Source organism: Lipophrys pholis (genome assembly GCF_963383615.2).
Source record: "Lipophrys pholis genome assembly, chromosome: 4".
Taxonomy (NCBI): domain Eukaryota; kingdom Metazoa; phylum Chordata; class Actinopteri; order Blenniiformes; family Blenniidae; genus Lipophrys; species Lipophrys pholis.
In genome coordinates this window covers 25,619,140-25,644,509 of record NC_137637.1, presented here as the reverse complement: position 1 = coordinate 25,644,509, position 25,370 = coordinate 25,619,140, and the positions used below count along the sequence as shown (strand labels likewise).

At 40.5% G+C, this 25,370-nt stretch overlaps 2 protein-coding genes across 2 annotated transcripts in view; one reads left to right on the top strand and one right to left on the bottom strand.

Moving 5' to 3' along the window:
* LOC308108713 (guanine nucleotide-binding protein G(s) subunit alpha-like) overlaps positions 1-15,661 on the bottom strand; it is a 31,701-nt gene extending 16,040 nt beyond the window's left edge. The window contains exons 1-4 of the mRNA XM_080461881.1: positions 14,779-15,661; positions 12,111-12,183; positions 7,041-7,095; positions 6,567-6,686 (exon numbers count right to left, since the gene is read on the bottom strand). Coding sequence (XP_080318007.1) covers positions 6,567-6,686; positions 7,041-7,095; positions 12,111-12,183; positions 14,779-14,917 — 387 coding nt within the window. The 5' untranslated portion in view covers positions 14,918-15,661. The remainder of the gene's footprint in view (positions 1-6,566; positions 6,687-7,040; positions 7,096-12,110; positions 12,184-14,778) is intronic.
* A 5,698-nt stretch (positions 15,662-21,359) lies between these two features.
* tubb1 (tubulin, beta 1 class VI) lies at positions 21,360-25,348 on the top strand. The gene is made up of 4 exons (XM_080461997.1): positions 21,360-21,502; positions 22,193-22,301; positions 22,409-22,519; positions 23,086-25,348. Exons 1-4 carry the CDS (start codon positions 21,446-21,448, stop codon positions 24,222-24,224), a joined length of 1,416 nt encoding a protein of 471 aa, XP_080318123.1. The 5' UTR covers positions 21,360-21,445; the 3' UTR covers positions 24,225-25,348.
* The last annotated feature ends 22 nt before the right edge of the window (positions 25,349-25,370 follow it).

Genomic DNA, 25,370 nt, shown 5'->3' with positions numbered 1-25,370 from the left:
TTACAACCTAAAGTTAGAAAACAGGCTGATAATCACACATAGTAAATCGTCTGTTTCCCCCCCCCCCCCCCCCCCTGGAAACTGTCAGTGACGAGCAACCCAAATGAATCGGACGGACAGTGAATATTTTAAGCAGTTTTTCCACTTTTGCTGTTGTGTTTACACTGAAAACACTAAAATCACGATGGAGAAAAGCTGGTGTGACCTTTATTTTGTGACTTCCTTGGAGAACCCCCCCCCCCCCCCCCCCAAAAAACAAAAAAAAAAACATTCGTGCTGAGCTAAACACAAAACAATGCGTGTTGGATTACGGATTAAGTTATTTTTACGAGCTGAGAACTAACCAGCAGCCTGTAAACGGTATAAAACGCAATGAGACGGCAAAACAATTCCAATCTTGCTCCTGAAATCCCCCAATGAAAGGTTGACAATGTGAACGCTTCCACACCGGGATCTTGATCTTCCACTTCTAACAGGGACTGGGTCGATCACTTTCAGGCGCCGTGGTCCGGTGAGCTGACTTCAAGTTTAAAAAGAAGAAAAGTTGGCACTCAAGTTCGGCTGGCGTCACGCTCACGCCGTCCTTTTTCACATTGGACCAAAGAATGTAAACCGAACACGCGGCAGGCAGCCGCTGTGACGTTTACCCCGTGACATAACGGTGGGATACGGCGCAACACAATGCCTGTTGGATTTGACCGGTGTTATTTTCACCCGTCGAGAACTCATCAACAACCTACGTGGTCTGTAAACAATGTTCAACGGCGGAGGTGTAACAAATCGACAGTCGCGTGCGGTGTTTATAGCACTGCGGTTCGTTGGCATGTGCATCAAGTGCTACTTTTTCACAACGAAACTGTCTGCTTGTTCGGTATGCTCCGAGGTCTGGATGGCCGCGATCACTTCCACGAAAGGAGAAAAAAAAAAAAAAGGGACGCAGCAATCATACAAGGGTTAATTTTACATGGACCAAATACAACAAGTGACAAAATTTGTCACCTGAGTCCATCTGTGGTTCATCAGATTGTCGCCCTATGAAAACAGTTTGGGTTTTTTTGGGGGAGGGGTCAAATTCCATTTTTTGATCGTTAATCTTAAACTTCAGACATTTTCTACTTGGGCTTTTTCTCTCATGGCTCACATTCAGCAGTTTAATCCTGAACTTGATTTGATTTACTTCATTTTATTTTTACATATTTGCTTACCAGAGGTAATTTATTTTGACATGATTTCCTCATGGAAAATACAGGGACCTGCATTTTTTATTTTTTTTTAAACTACACGGCGAAGAGTCAGTGACCACTGCCTCGGCTCGAGGATAGAAAGTGTGGGTGAAACCATTTTTCACAGTCACAACGTTAAACTTCTGTCTGTTATGCAATGTTAGAGTTTATGTTATTGTTGCTTTACATTCTCCCTGCAACACCGTGGCCCCATTTGCCACCACTAACTGTTCTCACAGGCGACGTATCTCACCCTCCCCTGAAAAATAGAAAATATCAAAAGCTGTTTAAAGGGATTGCGAGGATTACATGCCGCAGCCAAACCTGAGTGGGATCAATACCAGCAGCAGGAGGACAAAGGGTACGATCGAGGACAGCCGAGCGTCACTCGTCAACGTCGTCGCTGCTCAACTCAACGTGTACGTTTAACAATGCAGTTTCACAGTTTCACACCGATTGTATGCAGGTAAAACCAATAGGAAGGCGTGAGTGCGTGTCAACGGGATGATCTCACATGCATCTTAGTTTTTTTTTTTCACCGTTATCTTGTTCTGGATTGTTTATCGTTGAATCTAGGAGTTTCCTGTAAATTATAATCCAGTACTAAATCTTGAATATCATTTACTTTATTTCTTAAACTGCATATAATCAAATGAGCTATTTTAAAACACTTTTTAACCCAAAACAATATTGTCTTTAACCATATGATGCTTTTCCTTTCCGGTGCGCAACTTCCTTCCACTTCAGGCTCAGTCTCCAGTTTATTCTGAAATAATTCCTTTAAAACAGTCCACACATGTAGCTGGTTGGGTTGCCCTTTTCAATGTCCTTCGTAAGGCCAAAAGTAGATAAAGTGTTGTCCACTTGGACAAGCTTTGGTGTGCAAGTAGAGACATCACCCTCTGTGGTCTTGAGTTGATTTACCACCACACTTATCTCCTCTTTTATCACAGCTTTTATTAAATCCGCCAACTCAGCCATGTGGTTTGGCACACCTGTGTCAGCTTCACGCGCGTCCACTTGTTGAGTTACGACTCCGTCCGCTTCTTCGTCTTGTTCAGACAGACTTTTCTTTTTAGGTGGCCGCATGATGCTGCGTTAGGTTTCCACCTCAATTCTGATGAACTGTGAGGCACCCAGTATCGATTGAAATCCACAATTTTACCAAATTATCGGAGCGTGGCGTCCTTAACGTGCTCAGAATATGCTACGGTTGATTTTGGAGCAAAAATGCCTGCGCATTTATCCGTTCTACTGGATTTTCTCTTCTTTTGGTCTTGTGCAGGGTTTTCATGAGGGGTAAATTTATTTTGTTATCTTACTAAAAGAATAGTGGAATGAAAATTAAATTCATCCAAAATTCAGTAACAAAACTAACTTATGTTCTATGCAGACTTATTAGATAAACATCAGCATTTGTTTCCATAAAATACCGGATTGTTTGTATTAACCAAATGTCAATTTAACACCTAAATAGGGTTTATATATATATATATATATAAAAAAAATAATAATAATAAATAATAATGAATTGTTAAAGTATAATAAATATACACTTGTAACACACATATAAATAAACATATATAAATAAACATATATATATATATATATATAAATAAATATACACATCATAATGGGATTGTCCCTACTTTACTACGGTTTCACCGCAGCGTACAAACACAGACTTACGAGAGGCAGATACATGATCCAAAAGTAATCTGATTAAACGAGCCAATTAAAATCACAACGTGTAAACACGTCTTCCTGATTAGACTGATCCGACTGAAAATACCATCAGATCGGAGGACGTCCATGTAAGAGGGACAATGTGATTCAAACAGATTGACAATAAAAGTGCAAACGCAGGTGTCGGTAAGCTCCCTTTTCTCCTTCTTGCCAGCTGCTGTAAAGATGCGTACTACAGACACACACACAAGACTTCCAGAGGAGTCAAACTCAAGACCACTTCATCTTTTTGTCTCACGATTTCAAAACCAAAATGTTCCTCTTTTTAAGAAGTGTGTTCAATCATGCATGTAAAATTCACAGTGAAACCAAGAAGTTCTGGTGTTGTGGCTGAGCGAGTGTGACCTGAGCACAGTCCAACTTCAGGTTTCTCATTTATTGAATTTACACTTAAATTTCAGTTTCTTCAGCGGTTTTTTTTTCTTCTTTCTTTAAGTGAAATATTCATAACTCTTTCCAACATTGAGGATTCATTAACAAAACTGCAATTTTCTTATATTTATTAGTTTTTAGCCATTGTATTTACTATTACTACTACTAATATATAGATTCTGTGTTTATTACTATGAATTTATCACTATGATGTGGTCATGGGAATTAGAGAAAAAATTGTGAAAACACAGTGTTTATATGCATATGTCTTTCAGCATTAAAATAGTTAGAAAACTAATCTTACATGTTGATTTAGTGAGTCTTGACTGTTTATGTCCGAAACAAGTGTCTGTCTGGGAAAGAGGATCACTCCCTCTGCCCTTCCTGAACTTTCCGTTGTCTTTAACTTCTAAACATGTATTATTTTTTGTGAGGTGTGGGAAACATTCAGTCTTCTCAAAAATTAAAAAGCGAGAGCATATACCTATAAGAAATAAAGTTCTGCATAAATTCATGATCCATTTTATTGAAAGTATCTTTGAGGGAGAAAAAAAAAACAAAAAAAAACTTGAGGTGAAAAATAGAGTATTGATTAGACTCAAAGCTCCAAAGTGAAATCAGGCTGGATTTAACCACGGTGGACTCTGTGCTCGTCGCCTCCGTCTCTCTCTCTCCTGCTGACGGCAGAGCCAACCAGCTCAACTGGTTTCCATTTGGCCCTCAGGACAAGTGACGGGGAGCCGGAGGAGGACCAACCGAGTCTATCAGGAAGTCTTCTGATCACTTCTCCCTTTTTATCAGTCGCATGTTCCACACATTCAACTGGTCCATGCCGAGTTGAGCTTTGTCAGGTTATATTATATTTCTTGTTTTGTTCTTTGTTTTCTCCTCAGCTGAACAGCTTCTGTTATTATATCTGTTATTTTTATTTCTATTTCACTAAGACAATTAACCCTTCAACTTTTCTGTCCGGTGACGAGTGATTTGGCAAGTTTACATCTCATAACCAAAACTCCCAGGCTGTTTTTGACATCTAGAAAATTCACAAACTCCCGGAAAGTAGACAAATAAGAGTGCGACATCCATATACTAATCATTAAAGTGGCCTCCAGTATGCAATGTGACCGTCCATTAACAGATGGGATTTACCAGCAAAGAAGAATTTTAAACACTTCTACCGCCATAAAATCTAATTAAATGGAATATAATTACATTCATGAGAGGGTTATATAAGTTGTTTTTAATATTTCACTGGCTCCAGGAGGTACGTTTAACTTGTGCTTGGCGTGTCCGGCTATTGTTGCTGCTTTTCGTGTCACAGCCAGTTTGGAAACATTGTTTTCATATGATACACCGCGCTTCAAGGACCGACCACAGCTATACTGAAATCTCTCTTGTAAATAACGTCATGAGCACAAACCTACTTCAACAATTCCCGCCAAACAGGTCAACAGTATTCAATATAAGTCACCATGTGAAAGCGCTCTACGTCCAAGCAAGAAGGTTGTATTAAAAGTGTAGAATCCATGTCGCTATCGCTTCCTGTGGCGAGCCGTGTTAGAAAGGAGTCGCCGTTGTACACCGTACACATGCAAGGCTCTTTGGATTTTTTATATCAAATAAACAATGTCAATGTTTTTTGTTTTTTTTTAGTCGAATCAAATCAATCAATAAACCCTTTTTACTTCAGAATTCGACGGAGCAACTCCAGACCGGCCCACGTCATAAATTTGCCATGACGTAACAGAGCCGCTATCAGGAGGCGCCGTCCTGCTTACACACAAATACGTTCACCCTTCGCTGGAAACTCGGCTGCAGATTTACACTGGTGCTTGAACAACGTGGAGAAGACCACGATCTTCCTCTATATACGCGACTCACACTTGTTGATATTTGGCTTTCAAAATCATAAAAATGTAAAAAGTTCCTGTTACACTTATATCATATCATGAATGTATTTCTTTTAAGTTGAAGCATGCAATAGTGATTCCTTTCACGCAAACCACGCTGATGGAAACAGTTCCAAATGGCCTCTCACCTTCCTTGAATGTGCCTGGAGTTGAGTGGAATTTCTCATTGTGAATACATACAATCATACCACTACTTCATCAAAACGACATTATGTTCTCTAAACCTGTCCGAATAAATAATTCCACAAATTATTTGAAAAGCTGCTACAAACAACCTCCGTCATTATTGATTATTCAAATAATCACTTTCTTTTGTTTAGTTTGTGAACAAAAGTAACAGTCAGTCAAAATTTTCTAACACAAAAGGAGACTTGAAACCAACAGCAGCCTTAACAGCAGAAATATTAAAACGTATATGAGACAAACAACTTTGACCATAAATGCAATAGAAAACCCATTTGTCTCTGGGATGGACTTCATTTATAGATTCATCCCCAGTTTTGACATAGTTTAAGCTTTGTACTCCACCTAAATAAGAGCAAAAATATCAAGGAGGCAGAAACAGTTAATTTTCTAACACTGAAATAAACCGGGCCTCATTAAGTATTCATAATTTTTTTTTAAATTGGAGGATTAAACATATATATTTATATTATCATTTGAATTTTGAATTTTTTTTATTAAATTGTGTTTGTCAACATCTAGGCTCACTTACATGGTAAATTTGATTATATTTTCATTTCAACTAATCTATAAATATCCAGTTCATCACCGAGGCCTTCAGAGGCTCATGTGGGGCTGGGGGGGGGGGGGGGGGGGGGGGGGTAGTTCAAACAGTGGCGATCCCTCAGAGTTTCTGTGTTCCTGGAGGTTGTGTCCCTGCGGGCGCATTTAGGTTTATTACAGAGGATCAGCGTTAATAGGCGGCGGCGTGTGGGTCTCTCAGGTGGTGAGGCTCATTCAATTGAAAGCCTCCCAAGCGGAAGCACACCTGCTAATTACCTAAGCGCCGCACAAACACACGAGACGCGGAGGCCCGCCAAGGGAGGCGCCTCCCTGCCCTCCAGCGCAACCAACCCGAGCACCTGCACCAGTGTGAGACCCGGGACCTTTGTGCCTCCTGCAGCGGGATTTAATACTCGAAATCACGAGCAACACAACAGATTAATATGATCAGTCGACGTGTCAAGTTTGATAACGTGTGACAGGAGGTGGAAGGGCTGAGTCTCTCCTGTCATGCAGGTGAACGACCTGCGCAGGAAGCAGGAAGCAGGAAGCTCCCGTGTGATTCACTGGGAAAGGGGCGGAAGCTTACCGAAGGGAACTCGAAATCCTTCTGGTTAACTTGGTTCAGGACGTAATCGATCCGGGATCGGTTTGCAGGAGAGGCTAACTGGCAAGGAGGCGTGAGTGTCGTCATGGCGGACACAATCGTCTGGTCAGAGGGAAAAGGAGGAGAAAGACACACTCTTTTATCAAACGTGCTCGCAGTGTTTCGAGTCGCTCTGCATCAACGCCATCTTCCAGTAAGCAGAAAACGTTCGGTTGCATGCAACTTTGACTCTTATTGCCGGATTTCGAAGAGACGAGGACACTTTTATCGATGTCCAAATTTGTTTAGCTTTAATTTGGATGTTTGTTGATTGGAAACTGTGAAACACTTTGAGCTCCAGCTCCACATCAAAGATAAAGCTCAGTTGAAAATGTCTATTCGGTTGCTGCTTTCTGCATCAAACTAGGCAAAACAACCTCAAGCTCAAGACAACAGGATTCAAAATAAATGTCTTACCTCTATAGCTTCTTTAATGTTGTTTTTGATATCGTGAATTTTCTGTTTTTTCTCCCTGTGAAGACAAACAAGGAAAGACACGGGTTAGTTTCTCACACGCGCTCGTAAAATTCAATGCGCTTTTAAATGAATTTAGTCAAGTTTTATCAACCCAATTCAGATCCTGTAACAGGAAATACAAATGATAACTTTGCTGTGTAAAAACTTGATTGTTTAAAAGCAAAAAAACACAAAGGCAAAACAAAAGGGGTAAAAGTTTAACAAAACGGGAAGTTGAAAAACAGTATTTACTCCACAATATTAACAAAAGAAAAGTGTTTTTCCAATTCAATCTCTACATCCAGGAATCTGGAGCAGAACGAGTGCAGATTTTAAAGTTTTCACCTGAAGCCCATCATAGAAAACCAGCAGTGATCCAAAGCAACAGCAAAAGCAGTGATATGCTCTGCGTTTTGTCTTTTTTTTTTTCCAATGTTGTAAAGACAAACAGGATTTCATTATCAGCGCACAGCTCCACTGATAGCAGCGGGTTTTTAAAGCTTTAACGTCACACATCTCTTTCAGAATGACACTGCAAGTCTCCAAATCTCTCCGACGTCCACACAAAAAGACCAAAAGTTCCACTGTTGAAAGTCTGATCTGATATTGAAAGTCACCAAATATTACAGCAAGAGGCGCCTGGGCGTTACAGCAGCAACGTGGACCCAAAAAATCTGAAGGAGGCCCACAGAGACGTTGATGTAATAAATAAATAAATAGATCAGAAAACTGCTGCTGTAAAGAAAACTTCAATCTAAATATGTTGTAATGAACAAAACCAAGAATTAGCTTCAAACTTGTATTGTTTTTACCCCCTCATATATTACTTTTTTTCCCCCCATCAAGACCATGTTAATGTGGGCGACTTTTAAAAGGCTGTTTCTTTCAGTATTTTCCCTTTGTATAGTAATCGAAACATTAATTTAATAACCAATGAAAAAGACCCTATTAAACTGAACTATATAAAGTTCTGCATTAAATTAAATACAACAACAACAACAACAAAGAACTAAACAAATACAGGGCATTCTTGCTGAGAAAGTTGGTACACTCACCGAAAACAAAACAAAATCAACACAGATGTACCCACTAAGAGGTTGACTCAAAAATAAAAGCTGTTGTTTTCACTGTATTTTTACCCGACATGACTAAAAAACAAACAAAAAAAACAACAACATCCATGTAAGAGGCTTGCCACTGAAAAGTCACAAAAAACAAGTTGAAATTATGCCTAACAGCTGAGAGCGAGTTGGCATGTGATTGGCTGAGAGTGGAGAAGGGGCGGAGTTAGCAGGGTGCGAACAGACAGCTGCAGCCCTCCAGTGCGTCTCCATGGCAACAGATGCTGATCTCTTTTCATCTCCTCCATGAGGTGCCTCTCATGGGACATTGTATGAGACATTTTTTTTTGCAGTTTTTTGGGGGATTTATGCGGAAACGGTTAGCCGTCAACGTCCCGAATTCTAATGGATTGGTGCTTGGATGACGACAACTTTGACAAACGTCAAATTATATACATAGGTACATACAAACTAAGAAATAAATACACACAGACAATATGTCGGAGTAAAAACAAAACACCTGTTGGTAAATATGCCGCATTCAAACTATTGAGAGTCGCAGAAACTAGAATTTATGAAAAATATAATGTTCAAAAAGATGAATGTCACCTTATATGTGACCTCAAGGTCAAGACTTATCTGGATATACCACCACAGTGAAAGGACACAGTATTGTAGAGCTGCACAACTTATTCCTACTTGATCTTTTTTGCAGTTTCAAGACCTGCGATATACATAATGCAAAACACCGACTGAACTGTGATGATTTATGCTTTCATGCTTTGCAAATTAAACACGCCAGGATTCTAAATATGGAAAAAAAAAAGTGTGGTTAATTGCAACTGAGAGTTTTTAAATGTGCAATTAACTATTTAATTACTAATTCGTTTACCCAATTATTTCAGAAATAGGAGTAACAGGGCAGAGGTTGAAAGCGCAGAAAAGAAATAAGAAAGTAGAACACACATGGATGAGATGGAAAAAAAGTAAAACAACCAAATGTTCTCTTGCACACTTAAATATAACAATTAAATCCTTCACAGGCAGGAGCCAGAACACAGAATATCTTGTTTATGATTCTTTTTTTTTTTTTTAATGACAGACCATATCACAATAATTACCCTTACGGGAATGATTCAAGTTCAAATTACAAGCAGTAGTTATTCTCAGTTTCTTTCGGGAAATGAAGATCATTCTGGAAAAATTTGAAGAACTCATAAGTCATTGGAGCAAAAAAACAAAACAAAAAAAAACAACAACTTTAAAACTATTTTGTTCCACCTTCAGAATAAAACACAATGACAAAAGTAATTTGAAGGCATGTTCTAGAATGTCATTTATGTGAAAGGGGCAGTGATAATATAAAGACAAATCTGACACAAAAATTGGAATTTCGCAAAACTTTCATTCAAATTAAATTTTATCACCAAGATTAAAATACCAAAACGCCAGTTTGCCAAAAAAAAACGTTCACAATTAAGACAATAAAAGAGATTATCTGACTCTGAGTCTTTAATTTACATCAGTACTGAGGAGGAATGCCGGCAAATACTCAGCTATGTTTTTTAAAGTCTGCCACCTCGGTGGTGGGCACCAGAAATAATATTCACTTCAACCACATACTGTTTCCATTCATGTGCGCGGCCGCTTAACTGTCACGCAGCCGGCTGCCACTAGTAGGAGCTCCGGAGACTTTAGACAGTCGTCGTCCTCCCTGTGGGCAGAATACTGCGGTTCTAAAAGAGTGTAAGACAGATGTGATCTTGCAAAATCGGCATCATTTGGTCGCGTTTTCATCTCGAAAATATAAACAATTAGCACGTAGTCTGCGTCCGAATAAATTCAATAAAAAAAAAAAAAGCAACTCGTTGACATCATTTACACAGGCGACGCTGTGATTCTGCCCGAGAAGAAAAACCTCAAAGAGCCGACGAAGCCCTGGAACTGAACGCGTGTGGATTTGTCACTGCACCAGAGCGTCTGAGTCTGTTGAGCAGCATCTGTTTGACGTGGCCCAGAGAAAAACACATGATGATGCTCCAACCCCCCCCCCCCCCCCCCCCCCCCCCTTCAAAAAAAATGTCTTTCGAGGAAACAGGCGATCAAGAATAAAAAAAAAAAGTGACTTTTGTTTCCAGTGCATCGACTTGGGATTGAACGCCCCGGGACGTGTTTTCCATGAAAAGCTGACACGGATAAAAGCTTCTTCCTTCTGTCTCACACAGTGTTTTTTTTTTTTGGGGGGTGGGGGGATTTACTCCACGACGGTACAAACACAAGAAACCCAACTTCATTTACTCTTGTTTGATCATAACGGGCGGCGTATTCGAACACAGACAACAGTTTGTCCATTCATGCCTTTAAAACATGTGACAAATATTTGTTAATGTCCAGACCAACAAATACGCCGCATGTTTCTCCAGGGGAGGGCGGATCAAAGCTCAATGAGGAAATTATGATGAGACACAAACAACAACATGTTACACAACTTTTTGTAGGGGGAAAAAAAAAAAAAAAAAAAAAAGGTTGTCTAATTTGTTGTATTAAGCTTTTTCTAACAGCTCCAAATGAAAAAAACACAGAAAGCGCTCAAAGTCAGGAGGCCTTTTCTGTAAAAGCATTTTATAACTTTTGTTTATTGTTGACAATAAACAAAAGTACACTTGTTTTTTGAATGTTAAGAAGTATTGAGCTTGCTCTGTATTTGGCTTCTTGAAAAATATTTACACCCTCTGAATCTTTAAAACTTTTTGTGTACTCGGAGAAAAAAAAAAAAAAGTTATTCAAATCACTATCAAACTGTCAACAATCCGGGATTCAGTGTCTTGGCCAGGGGACAGGGTGAGACGGAGAATCGAACCCACAACCCTGCCAGACGTCTCTCTCTACCGACTGAACCACAGCAGCTTCACTAAACCGACTGAAAGTCTGGAAGCCTTTTCCAAGGTGCACTACGGCTAATAAACCTGAATGGATTCAACGTGTCTGCGCCTCTACGCAGAAAGACAAAACCTCAATCAACTACCTGCACTTGCTTGCAGCGGTTGACACGCGTACTTCGTCCTCATTCAGAAACTATGGAACTCAAAATAATCTGCTCTTAACAATGTCTTAATAACGTGATGCAATTATTCCAGAAGAAAAAATTTAAAAATCCTCAGAAAAAAGGTGTATGGTTCATTGATATCTGATTTATTGTATTTAAAAAAATTATTTAAATAAATCAAAAGCAACAACTTAACCAGCTCTAAAAAAAAATCATCCTTTTCTTAGACAGGTGGAGGTGTTTTATTAATTTGACTAGTTGAAGAAAAATAAACAACTTTCAGCCCCATTAAACAAAAAAACAAAGTTAATAAGCTGCAATTAATCCGTGGATACCAACTACTGCGGTTGCGTGACATCAGCAACTTCTAACACAATACTTTATATTGTCAGGAATAATGCAATTCAAAAGACAGCGTCATAGTTTCTTAATGTCTTGCCATTTTCTTTTTAAGATTATACAATTAAACAGCGCATTCCGCATTGTAAACGTGTATTAGGATGTGAAATTTCAGCTTAATGAGGAAAAGCTCACATACACAAGTGACAAATCTTGTCAACTGACACACACTAAGACAGAGACAATCCACAGTGACGTAAACCACATGACTGCGGTACAAACCTGACAGAATCCTTTACAAGCAGTTCAATAGTAAAATTATAAGTAACTTTCCTCCAAATCTGTATTTTCCCATTTATTCAAATTTAATACAAATGGTAAAAGTACAAGCTTCACCCACACGTTATCGCGACTTTCCTCATCCATTGCGTGATGCGTTATGCAAACACATCCTAATAAAGGTCCATACATTTCAGCACATCACAGATTCATTTAAATTCAATGGAAAATCCAATTCAATGAATTAAAAGGTAGCTGACCCTGTGGGAAGAAGCTTAAAGCAGGAGGGAAGCCAGCGCTACTTACTCTGCGTTGAAGCCGTTCACGTGCAGTATTCGCATCTGTTTGACGATCGTACTTTTGCCGGATTCACCGGCCCCTGAAAGCAGATGGAAGAGTCAGACGGTTGTTTTTGGGAAAACTTCACAAGAGCCACTAAAAGATCAAGGATTTCAGGGTGCGGGAGGAAGAAGACGTAAGAAAGCTACGCCTGTGGGACTTCGTGAAGAGAAGATCTGAACTCCAACGCCGCGGACGCCTTCGAAAGTACAAGCAAGCGTCAAGGTGAGACCTCAACATTTGACTGTTCTCATTAAAAACAACTTGAAACAACTTGAAACGTAATTTTGTTCATTTTTTGAAGAGATATATATATATATATATATATATATATATATATATATATATATATATATATATATATATATATATATATATATATATATATATATATATATATATATATATATATATATATATATATATATATATTTATTTATATATATATATATATAAATATATATATCTTCAAAAAATGATATATATTCCTACTCATACTTCTCACATAGCAAATATGTTTGAACCTGAAGCACTGCATAGTGTGAACCCCGAAGTGAAGGCGGGCAGGTGCAGCGTCTGAACAACAGGCGAACGAAGTGACCCGAGTTCGAAGCGTTTACAAGTTTACGAGTCGCCCTGCGGCGACGTTACAACCCGCCCGGCGCGGCCTCCGACCGACTGTGACTCACTGCCGTCGTATGTTGGGTTGGTTTGATTTTTTTGACATCAGACCTGTCGAGCGGTGTTGTTACTGAGGCGAACCCGTCAAGAGGTCGAATAACTACTTCCAGCGTCAGCCCGACTGAATTCTTGTCCCATTGTGACATTTACATGAACGCCACAGGAGGTATTCAGATCGATGTGCAGGTTTTTAACGCATAACGTTGGCTCTTATTCGTTGTCTGCATTCCACCTAGAGCTCGGTGCCAAGGCCCGAGTGTGTCACAGTCACACATAATTACATTGGCGAGGGAACAAGCAGGATTGTCGATACTTAGATTATCAAAATCAACATTTCTATAACAAAGAAAAAAAAATTTTCAATGAAAAAATGTAAATGACATACAGATATCTAAACGTGTCAGCATTTTGGAAATAAAAAATTTAATAGATCATAGGAGCATAGAATTAGTAGCGCCTGCGTGGATTCTGCAGATATATCTCCCCGCTGCTTCAGCGTTTGAATGCATCAAGAGTCAGAGAATAACGAACCAATCAGAGGCCGCCTTTCCAAGAGGTATACGCCACACGGTATCGACTGACCAATCACGTTGCTCGGCACTGGGCGTAATGCAAACCGGAAGTCAGTTGCCAGTTGGGTCGATAATTCCACGGCTTCAAACGACACGTCCGCTATTTTTCAGCCGTCTTTTCCAAAAGTTCCTCCATTTACCTCCACATTTACTTCTTTATTTATTTATAAAAAAAATTTTAAATATACACTGGAGTTCACTATTTCTACCCTCTTTAGTACTTTTACCCAGAAGCGTAAAGAATCATAAGACCCATAGATGATGACATCATAACTTCATATAAGTATAAGAACACGTCTTTCTGAGGTTTTCTTTCTCGGATAAAAACAGTGGTATTATATCTCTTAAAAAAATAAATAAAAGTAATTTCCTTTAAATTTGGATTTATAAAATGATGATAATGTGTAGTGGCATACTATAAATGAAGGGAATTGAGCTTAACATCCATTAAACTGGAGCGAGCGAGGATACGAGCTTGTCTTCTCCAGCCCGCAGATCTCAGATCATTCACAGATTACAGTGAGTGAGAAACTCAAACTCGTAATCCTAATTTGCACTCAGCACTCCAAGAGGTTTAGCAGAACACGGATGCGGGCCTTAACATTTCCAGACAAGTATCATGACATGAAAAACCCACCAAAAAAAAAAAAAAAAAAGAAAAGCTTTATCAGATTAAAAAAAATTAATAAATGAATTGGAGAACATTAATTTTCAGAGTGGCTCAAGGGGAGAGGGGTCATGCAGAGGTGAGAGTGGACTCTGGATTATAGGCTCCAAACAGGAAAGGTGATCGAAATGCACACTGCTAACACACACACACACACACACACACACACACACACACACACACACCCCAGATCATAAGTTTGTGCAGTTTTCAGAGAGCAAAGAGGAGAGGCAGCCCCGCAGGAACACCTATCGGTGGCCTCCCGGACTCTGCATGGTGCCTGCATGCGCTGCACCGCCTCACACAGATGGTGGTGTCTGTCTGGCCCGCTCAACTCCTCATCCGCCCACCACAGATGTTCTCTAATGCTCCGGAATGACCAACAAATGCAGATTGGGGTGTGTGGGTGGGGGTGGGTGGGGGCTGCATCTTCAGTTGTCCTTGTGTTTAGACCCTGGTAGTGTAGTGACTTTGTGTAATTGCATCGTATGTGTGTGTGTGTGTGGGGGGGGGGGCTTCACTGTTATGGGCTGAGGAAGCGGTCATAAAACACTTTTACGGGGACGCAATCACAAACAATGGCTACTACATGTGCATTAACAGGTGGGGGGAAAAAAACCTTGAGGCCTCCACACACACACACACACACACACACACACACACACACACACACACACACACACACACAGAAAGGAGAGATTTCACCAGAACCTACCTAACAGTAGTAGCCGGTGAGTCGCCCGGTATATCTGTTTGTCTTTTTGGAGCTGCTTCTCTATCTTTTTGTTGGCTTCCCTCTGTGCCTTCTCCTCATTTCGTTGGTCTTCAGTCTTACTATTGCCAAGACAGCCCATCTTCCCAAAAACCCAGAGATAGGTTCAGGGGGGAGGCAGGGTGGTCGGTTGATGGGTGGAAGGGGGTAAAGGGAGACGGAAGGAGGGAAGTAGGGAGGGTGTTTTTGATCAGAAGAGAGAAATCAATCAATCCTAGATCCCTGGATGGGCCCACCTGAGCAACAACAGCTGGCTCAAAATGGGTGACATTTATGTGGCCAGATGTGGATGGAGCAGATGTGGTGGTGGTGGTGGTGGTGAGAGGGTGGGCTCCACTTTGGCTCCTGGCACTGTTCGTATGGCTGGACGTGGGTATCTCCCGGTGTTTTGTCAGCCAGAGATCAGTCAGAAAGCGGCGGAGCAGCGATGCCGCCCTCTCACACACTTGAATCCTGTGAGGTTTTTTTTTTTTTTACTGTAAATCCGCAATGAAGTCATCAACATTGATACCAGAGGGGATGTGAAATTTCCAGCGTCTCACGGCAACATGAATGAACGATCCCGTTTCCCTCAAAAGATCCAGAGGCAGGCCTTACTCGTTCTTTCTTTCTTTTTTTTTTTTCTTTTCTTGTATAGGCGTATATTTGCGTCTAATTCTCACGCACCGATGTTGGATTTTTCTTAGCAAATGTCTCCTCCGGAGCCCATTTTCGGCAGATATCTCACCCTGCCATTCACAAGCAAAGCCCTTATTTTCCCCACTGTTTATTATTTGTATTATTATTGTTATTAATATTATTGTTATTAACCCCCCCCCCCCCCCCCTTGTTTGAAATACAAATACAAGGTTATTTTCAAATTCGATCTTCTCGTCCACCTAACTAAAGCACATTGAAGGTTGGGTGGAGGGGGGGGGAGAAGAAAAAAAAAACAATTAAAAAATAAATATTTCCTCTTAAAATGACGGCTTGTGAATCATCAGACTACACCGGGGCTTCTTTCTCTATCACAGTCATTATACACCGTTTTCCAGAGGGGGGGTGGTGGTGGTGGTGGGGTGGAGGGGGGGGGGGGGGTTATCGATAATATCCTGTTTTCAGCTGATGTCCAAATGATTTCCTCTGCCCGTCAACAGATGCTGGTGCTCGACTTATTTTCTTCTTTTCAAAGGGTTTGACCAGACCCCCCCCCCCACCCCCCCACCCACCCACCCCCACCCCCCCCACGAGAAAGGCCCCTTCTCCGTCCTTCTTTCGCTCCGTAGTGTTAATTTATATTTCTCCTCACATCGGAAAGCTTCTCCGGGGCGGATTTTTCTTTTCTTTTCTTTTTTTTTTTTTGTACTCCCCCCTTTTCTTTCTCCTCCTTCTTCTTCTCTCGGCAGCTGGATGTCCTTGAATTAAAAACGCACTATTCCAGGTGATAATCCTCCGTTATTTCCCCGTTTGGCGCAGGTACAGCCCGCTGTCAAGTCTCTCGGCTTTTTGTATTCCCCTCGAATCCGTGTGGTAGATTATGGTTACATGTGCATGATACATGAACATACCGCGGTGTTTTCAATCACTGGTCCCGCGGAGACGCGCTCCTTTCTGCCGCCCGACAGGCCGCGGCCGCTCCGATCCACCGGCCCGGGAGCTGAGGATGCTTTCTTTGCGGTATTTCTCTGAATTATTTTGCCCCCTTTTTTTTCTCTGAGAATTGTACATTGAGATAGATAGCGTTGAAGAGGTGGGGTGGGGCAAACGGCTCTCACGGAACCCTGGGAACGAAGAGCCGCGGTGAAGTCACGCACGACGAGGCGCACCAGGTCCGGCCGGGCCCTTCGAAATAAAACCGGGGCGCTTCCGTGGGCAATGACACACTGACATACACCCAAAACTCTTATCCACCATGGAAAACGACATTTCTAGCTTCATTTATCGAATAATAATAATAAAACACTCAGATGTGTATGATTTGGTATAACATGTGTGTGATATTGGATTGAATTGGACGTAAATATGCTGTTGTCCAGTTCAACCACAGTACTGCATATATTTTTCAGTAGTTTATATTTTTTCGATAATACACACACTTCAATTTTTTATTTTGTTTATATAGCCTATTTATTCTTAGTTGTGCATTTGAGTCTTTGTAGTGTATTTATTCATATCATAAGAGCAGCTGTCAATCTGAATATCCCTGTATCTTAAAGTTTCTAAAATAGTTATTTACATAAAAAAAAGGGATACAAAATGTGTGAGCATGGTTTCTCCTATTGTTGTGATTAGATCTGTAATCTAAAAAGGGGCTTATATATTATATAGGTACTGTAGTATTGGGAATGGAATACCTTTAATTACAAATAAGCATAGGCTCAATATGGTTAAAAATATTTTGATAAAATTGGAACCTATCTTAGGAAATGTCATCAAAAACAATCCACAAAGACGATAGGATTCTGTGTATAAAATTATATAATATATATAGTATATATAAAATTACATTTCAGTAAATAAACGTGTGAGATGTAACAAAGTTTTTATTCAACGGAATTTAAAAAAAACACTTCAGAATCAGGGTATTTAGAGAAAAGCTGTAGAGAGCAGCACTGTCGCGAGACTTTTCATTTAAGTCCATGCCTCTAGTGTGAAATCAAACTCAGTGCGCTTCTGGTCTGTGTCTTGCTGCAACTTGACGGATCTGGACTGAAGCAGGTCGGGTCACATGATTGCCCGGAGCGTCAAGAAGCGGAGGTACAGAAGGGGAGAGGCGCCCTCTTTGAAGCAATGCGATCGTCCACCAATCCTCCCTAAGAATCCGCCATCAAGACCAATCAAAACCTCCAAGAACAGTTATCATATAACATTTGTACACACCAACAAAAATCAATTTCACCATCAAATACATTCAGGGCTGCATACTTCACTAGTGAAGAACTATACTGCAAATAACAAAACAAAGCTCGGAACATCTCTCCAGGTGGCAGAAGTGAGTCAAATTGATGTTTTCCAAAGTCTCTCCGATCGCATTGAACTGAACATGCGACTCTCCATGTAAGTCAAATATCTCATTTTAGTGTTTTTCAAATTTTGAGTTGCAACTTTTAGCAGCTTTATCCTCGTGCATTCATTCCAAGTCCATTTTGGAGCTGTCATTGGATTTTATCAAATCTAAATTCAGTTTTCACATGAGGTCTTCAGCAGCTGTCACTCCAAAAAAATTAATATTTAAAACACATTCTAATCCTGATACAAAGTTGTTGCTTCAAAAAGCTGAAACCACAAAACAAAAGCGTGTCATTTCAACTTGGTTGACAATTGGGTCATAAAGTTGAATTACAAAAAAAACCCAAAACAGCAGACATTCAAAACAAATGACACATTATAGAGTTGGCCTCATGGATTAATGAAGGTTTAAAACCTTTGCTCCACCCGCTATAGTGACATCTTGAACCAGCTAAACACCTACAACCTACAACAGCTAAACTGACCCATGGATGAATGGATGATGGGAAACTTCATGTTTAGGAAATGTGGCAGCAAACTGATGCAAACATTGTGTTGAACAATGTTTTTTCATTCAAGTCTTATCTAAAGATATATGTGATCTGTGGCTTTTTTTCAAATTAGCTCACTTAAAAAACACACACACAACAAACTCATTGTATTTGTTGCCGTTGGCGATTTAAACTTTGCAAATTCTCTAATGGAGCCAAGAACCAAAACCCAGAATGTCACGCTCCTCTTGAAAATCATGAAATGTATCTGCTGCCAGGCCAACCCTGATATATTATACTGTAACATACCTATTACTTCATCAATATAGATGAAGTAATAGGTATGAAGTACACGTGAATAAATGGGCAAAATAATTAAGAGGCAAATCTTTTCAAAAGACCTCCTTAGATGATCACAGCAGGGATGTTGAGGTAATTAGTCAAGGGAAGCTGAATGTATTTAAATGTTGCTTCAACTTTATGAAATGCACTTCTTTATAATTCCAATAATGCTTCACTTTTTAGCTCCGGCTTATTTAATCTGAGGATTGTGATATTTGAGTCTTAATGATCCAAGAGTTTCCTCTCAAAGTCCGAGGACGGTGGTGAGAGGAAACTATGATTAAACCTGATCCACACAGTTTGAGAACAGTGTGAACGAAAACCTGATTTTTCATCGTCTCAACTCACCGAATGATTTAAATACTTCCCTGCCTTTTACCTCTGACATGCAAACACTGTGTTCATCACAAATCATAGTGTGTGCACGCGCACACACACACACACACACACACACACACACACACACACACACACACACACACACACACACACACACACACACACACACACACACACACACACACACACACACACACACACACACACACACACACACACACACACACCTCCATAAATACGTCAAAAGGCAAGGGGAAGAAGCTCGGGGCAAAACACATAAAGGTCATTAGTGACAACCAAATGCTATTGTGGCTTCTCTAATGAACCTGAACAACTGAACACGGGAATGTTGATTTAAAATCTAAGAAACAAACCGAATACAAAATCTCACTTGAAGAAAATTGCATTCATATCGCATTTGTTTGTTTTTCTGTGTTTTTAGGAGGTACTTCTTTTTTCTTTTTTTTTTTTTTGTTTAAAGGCCACAGCATCTTCAAAAGAATTCCCAATCAGCGTGTCACAGGGATACTGGTAAATATAGACCAGCCCTTTGTCCAACGACCTGCTCACTGTAAATCTGGTGGTGGAAAATATTACAGCTAACACAGCGGTGAGTGGCTCGCATCTGAGAGCACGTGGCATTTCTGTCTGTTCAACTGAGCGATGCTTCGTCATTATACATGCCACAATAATGGTATATCACGTTTAACTGGAGGCTTCAGCAAACAAGTTTTATTTTTACTCATTAACTGCATTTTGTCGTTATAAAAATAGATTTAGATAGAAATAGATTTTCTCTCAGGACTTCAATTTTACTCATGCACAGTATTGTTTATGGTCTGTTCCCAACTCCATTAATAACCTGTAGGAGTCAGGTTGAGCCACATAACGCACAGAGGACTCTGTCACTTCCTGGTTTCCCTCGGCGTCAACAAATATAGTGGAGGACACGTTGCGACCTTGTCAAAGTGACAGTTTTTGTTCCTGGAAAGCCTTTCGACCCACTAACAGAGTAAATAAACAGAGACCCAGTCTCACACTCAGAGACCGTTTTTACAAAACCGCAGGAATTATTTTACGCTTGTGTAAATCATACAGCTGAACTTCAGTCACCTGTTATTGATTTACAACGCAATGGACTAAATAAAGTGGAAATCCTGTTAAAAATGGATCAAACTCTGCTTTTTAAGGGAAGTCCGCCTATAGGATTTCTTCTGGGACGTGTGAGGTTCGGTTTTGACATTAACGTTAAACAACAGTCTCATGTGTGATGTCACAATTGAAGTTAGCTGTTATATCATAAAGGTATATTTCTATTTCTAGGGTTCAATCCAACAGGCAATATAAGCGCGACAATACGTTTTGGAGAACATGGATGGGCATCAATGTCCTTAGAAAGTCATACTTTTAAGACAATGTGGGCTACAATTTGAATGCATTCATGGATTCTTGAAGTCTAGAAATAAAATCAAGTAGCTCTAGTCCACTGAGTGAGATTCTCCGTCATCGTGTCATGTCTGTGCTTTCCCTCTAGATGGTAGCATCTCTCAAGCTTCTCATACTCCATCCTCTGTACCACTTTAATCCAGTCAGGGTGGTGGGTGTGGGCGAAGGCAGTTTAAATCATGGAGAGGTCACCAGTCACCACAGGACAAACACAGAGAGATAGAAAGTCTCGTACACACCCAGAGAAACCTCCAGAGGAGAACATGTAAACTTCCATACAGAAGCCCAGACTCAAACCTCCTTGCTATGAGACTATAGTGCAAATCACCATAGTGCCACATCGTCTTTCTAACTGACCAGTGAAACACACAACTCACTGTCATCTCAACACTTCCTTCCTGTTTTTTTTTTTTTTGCTGAGATGCACTAAGTTACACCGAGCTGTCATTTGTAGAATAAGTATAATAATGACGGTCATGCTTGCAGTAATCACCCGAGCGACTGTATTACATAGATATTGTTAATGTATTGTAACTATTGACAAAATAAAATATTTAGTTGTTCTGACATAAGTTGTTTTACAGTTTGTTGTTTCATACACAAGAATCTCTGTATGTGTTTTTCATTGTTGTGCTTCTCAAAGATTTTTCTATAATCTACATTCATTACAATGAATACGTAAAAAGACACATTTGTAACAGATACATGTCAAACGAGAAGGTAAGTATTTTTGTGCGTAATAAAAGTGAGGACAATTAAAACATTTTTATTCAAAATAAGCATTTATGGGATATACCTGTGGCTGAGATACGGAGCTCAGAGTTTTTGCTGCGCAATGTGGGTCCCTCAAGTATATTTGAATGGGGTGACCCCCCCCACACACACACACACACACCCACTTACGTCCCTGATGACATCACTTTTGGTCCCATATAAAAGTGAGCAGAGACGTCTGAAGACTATCACAGACCCTCAGCTGTTCTGCGTACTGTAACTCCGTCATCATGCGTGAAATTGTGCACCTGCAGATCGGACAATGTGGCAACCAGATCGGCTCAAAGGTAATCAAAATTCTATGTTTCATTATTCCAAACGTGAAAGTGTGAAATGAAAAACTTGTGAAATTAAGGGAAATATTGCATCTATCAGACACTGAACTGCCTGAATATATTGCATTAAAATGTGGAAATGTGTTTTGGTATATCAACATTGTTCACATTTCTCTGTCAGTTTCGTTTAAACAATAGTTTTGACGTGTTTCACAACTGTTTCCAGTAACAGTTGTGAGTGACAGAGGGTGTTCCCTGTCAAGCATTGGAAGAAGAGATAAGAGACATAGCGAGACTGACGAGGGTGGGACATTTTTATCGTGGTTAGCACAAAACAAGAGAGAGGAACTACGCGATGATAAAGCCAAAGTCGCGCACATAAATGCTTTTTTGACGCGGCAATTTGAGCCGTTACTTCACACAGTGAAGTGGGCTTATTATAATTTTATTGTGTAAATCGGGCATTCATCAAGAGTGATAATATTGTCACTTGTGTGTTACGACTCAGAGATGAATGAAAAAGAATAAAAGTGGAAGAAATAAAACACACAAAAAAAAGGCCTGCATGAAGTAACAGTATGAAGCATGAATGTTCTTGAGGAAATCGTCGATTATCTCTCTGAACAGAAAACCGCTTCGAAGCGTCTCTTAGCAAAGAGCTTGAATTGTGTGGACACCACTGACGACTTTATTCTTTTGCAGTTTTGGGAAGTGATCAGTGAAGAACATGGGCTCAATGCGACGGGAATCTACGAGGGAGACAGCGACGTCCAGCTGCAGCGGGTCAACGTCTACTTCAATGAGGCACACGGTAAATTGAAAGAAATAGAATAGAAGTACTGATACAACTTGAACATGTTTGAGTTCGGGATGTCCCCTGACAGCCGTAGTAATGGTACGTTTGCCTTCTGGTTTGAGGTGGTAAATACGTCCCCAGGGCTCTGCTGGTGGACCTGGAGCCCGGCACCATGAACAGTGTGAGAGGAAGCCGTATTGGAGCCCTTTTCAGACCCGACAACTTCGTTCATGGTGAGCCAGACAACAAAGACATCATCGTAGTGTGATTCTATTTCATTTTATGCTGTTTTATACTATTTATACTGAAGGGGTAAATTTTGGACTTCTAATGACGCAGTAAAACGCTCAGTAGAAATCTGTCTTTCATGCTGCATACAGTATCATGCATTGGATAAGACTGTTCAACATTATTAACTGTTTCCTTACATTTCAACAACTAATACCTTGTTGTCAAGTTGCCAATTTTAGTCAGTTTTGTCTAATTTTCAGGGTTTTTATGAGCTCTGTCTCTGTAAAATGACCAAACAATCATTGATCAATGACCAGATGAAACCTATTAATCAATGATCAAAACTATATTCAGTTGTGGCTCTATGGGAAATATGTAAACCTGAAAAATGAATGTTTAAGTTAAAGTCTATTTCATCAATTAAAAGTTGAAAAAAAGTGCAAAAGTGGAAGTGAGCGAGGCAAAGCACTGTGTCACATACATTACAGTTTACATTTTATATGTTTGCGTTGCTGCAGGGCGTCTTTTGCGTTTCTCAACTGATTCATCTTGGGGTTTTGTGTCACAGGAAACTCGGGTGCTGGAAACAACTGGGCAAAGGGCCACTACACGGAGGGCGCCGAGCTGGTGGAGCAGGTGATGGACAGAGTGAGGAACGAGAGTGAAAGCTGTGACTGTCTGCAGGGCTTTCAATTGGTTCACTCACTGGGCGGCGGCACAGGCTCCGGCATGGGAACCCTCATCATCAACAAGATCCGTGAAGAGTACCCTGACCGCATCATGAACACCTTCAGCATCATGCCCTCGCCTAAAGTCTCCGACACGGTGGTGGAGCCTTACAACGCCACGTTGTCCGTCCACCAGCTCCTGGAGAACACGGACGAGACCTTCTGCATCGACAATGAGGCCCTGTACGACATCTGCTTTCGTACGTTGAAGTTGACCACACCGACGTACGGGGACCTCAACCACTTGGTTTGCATGACGATGAGCGGCGTCACGACCTCCCTGAGATTCCCCGGGCAGCTCAACGCCGACTTGAGGAAGCTGGCGGTCAACATGGTGCCTTTCCCTCGCCTCCACTTCTTCATGCCAGGCTTTGCCCCTCTGACAGCACGGGGCAGCCAACAGTACAGGGCCCTCACTGTGCCAGAGCTCACCCAGCAGATGTTTGACGCCCGCAACATGATGACGGCGTGCGACCCGAGACGGGGCCGCTACCTCACGGTCGCGGGTGTCTTCCGTGGTAAGATGTCGACCAAAGAGGTAGACGAGCAGATGCTGGCAATCCAGCAGAAGAACAGCAACTACTTTGTGGACTGGATCCCCCACAACGTCAAGGTCGCCGTATGTGACATCCCGCCCCGAGGGCTCAAGATGGCGTCCACGTTCATTGGCAACAACACAGCCATTCAAGAGATTTTCCGCCGGGTTGGTGAGCAGTTCTCCTTGATGTTCAGAAGGAAGGCGTTCCTCCACTGGTACACCGGAGAGGGGATGGATGAAATGGAGTTCACCGAGGCGGAGAGCAACCTCAACGACCTGGTGTCAGAGTACCAGCAGTACCAAGACGCCACAGCCGAACAGGACTGGGAAGAAGAGGGGGAAGAGGAGGAAGGACCTTCATCACAGACAACAGCAAAAGTCCAGTCTCGGGTGGAGGTTTCGTTGGAAACAGTGACAGAAACAAGCATAGAAACTAGTTGAATAGATTATGCCAGCTGTACAATGTGTTGTGGAGATCTGATTCGATGCAGAGGATTATGTGCGATTGTTGTTCTGAAAGAAAACTCCTATGTTGTAATTAAAGCCTTAATCAGTGGTTGTTTTAAGCTCATGAAGCTTATGAAGTTGAAATGATTTGTGCTTTTTCATTTGCTTTCCAAGGATCAAAGTCATATTTTTACAGTAAATATGGAGTATTATCAACAAAGCTTTAAAAAAAATGTTTTAATGTATTTTTATTTATTTAACTATCATTTCTGCTTGTTTTAGAATCAGTTTTTATTATCTTTTATGTTACTGCTACTGTTTTTTTTAATCAACTCTGCTTCTTACTGTGTAAAGTGAATAACTTTGTACTATTGTTTAAAAAAAAAAAATTCTATTTGAAATATCTTTTAAGTATTTTGCCTTCATATATAAAATGTTTTAGGTACTTTCAGCTTGTTTCATCCACAGCTTCAGAAATTAAATTGTTATGTTTTACACTGTTTAAACAATACCAAATGTGCTTTGTTATGACGGTAAATAAAACTAATGAGTGGTCATTTATAACACCTGCAAGAGATTTGTAATTTTTTTGAAAAAAAGTTAAAAACAAAGCCTTTTTTTTTTTTTTTTTTGTGGAAATTTTCCATTTGAAGTTCAACTTAACTTTACAGTGACAGAAAGCCCACTAACCCTATGATACAGTTCAAGGCTGTCACACAGTTTCCTCCCAATAAGATGAGTCTGGGGCATAGAGATTACACACAACTTGGCCAAAGTTTGTGCACTTAGAGATAAGCACACTTGACATAGACTCGTCAAAACACAAATGTAATTCAACCCGGATCATGCCATAGGACAAAGGTGGTAAATGAGATTTACACGTGGTTACAGTGGAGGGCAATTGATAATTTCAGGTTTTAATGTCACTGCGAATATAGGTGAGGTCAATTCAAGGAATGTTCGCAAGGACACGAAATGGTTCGATGTTTTAGTGTAGTGATATAATGCTCTAAGAAGTTTTAACTCACAAAAAACATTCAGGAGGTCTTAACATATTAACTTGTAATAAAAAAAAAGTGTTGTAATGCAATAATAAAGTGTGATTTTCACAAGCTCAGTGGTTTTGATGTTTCACATGAG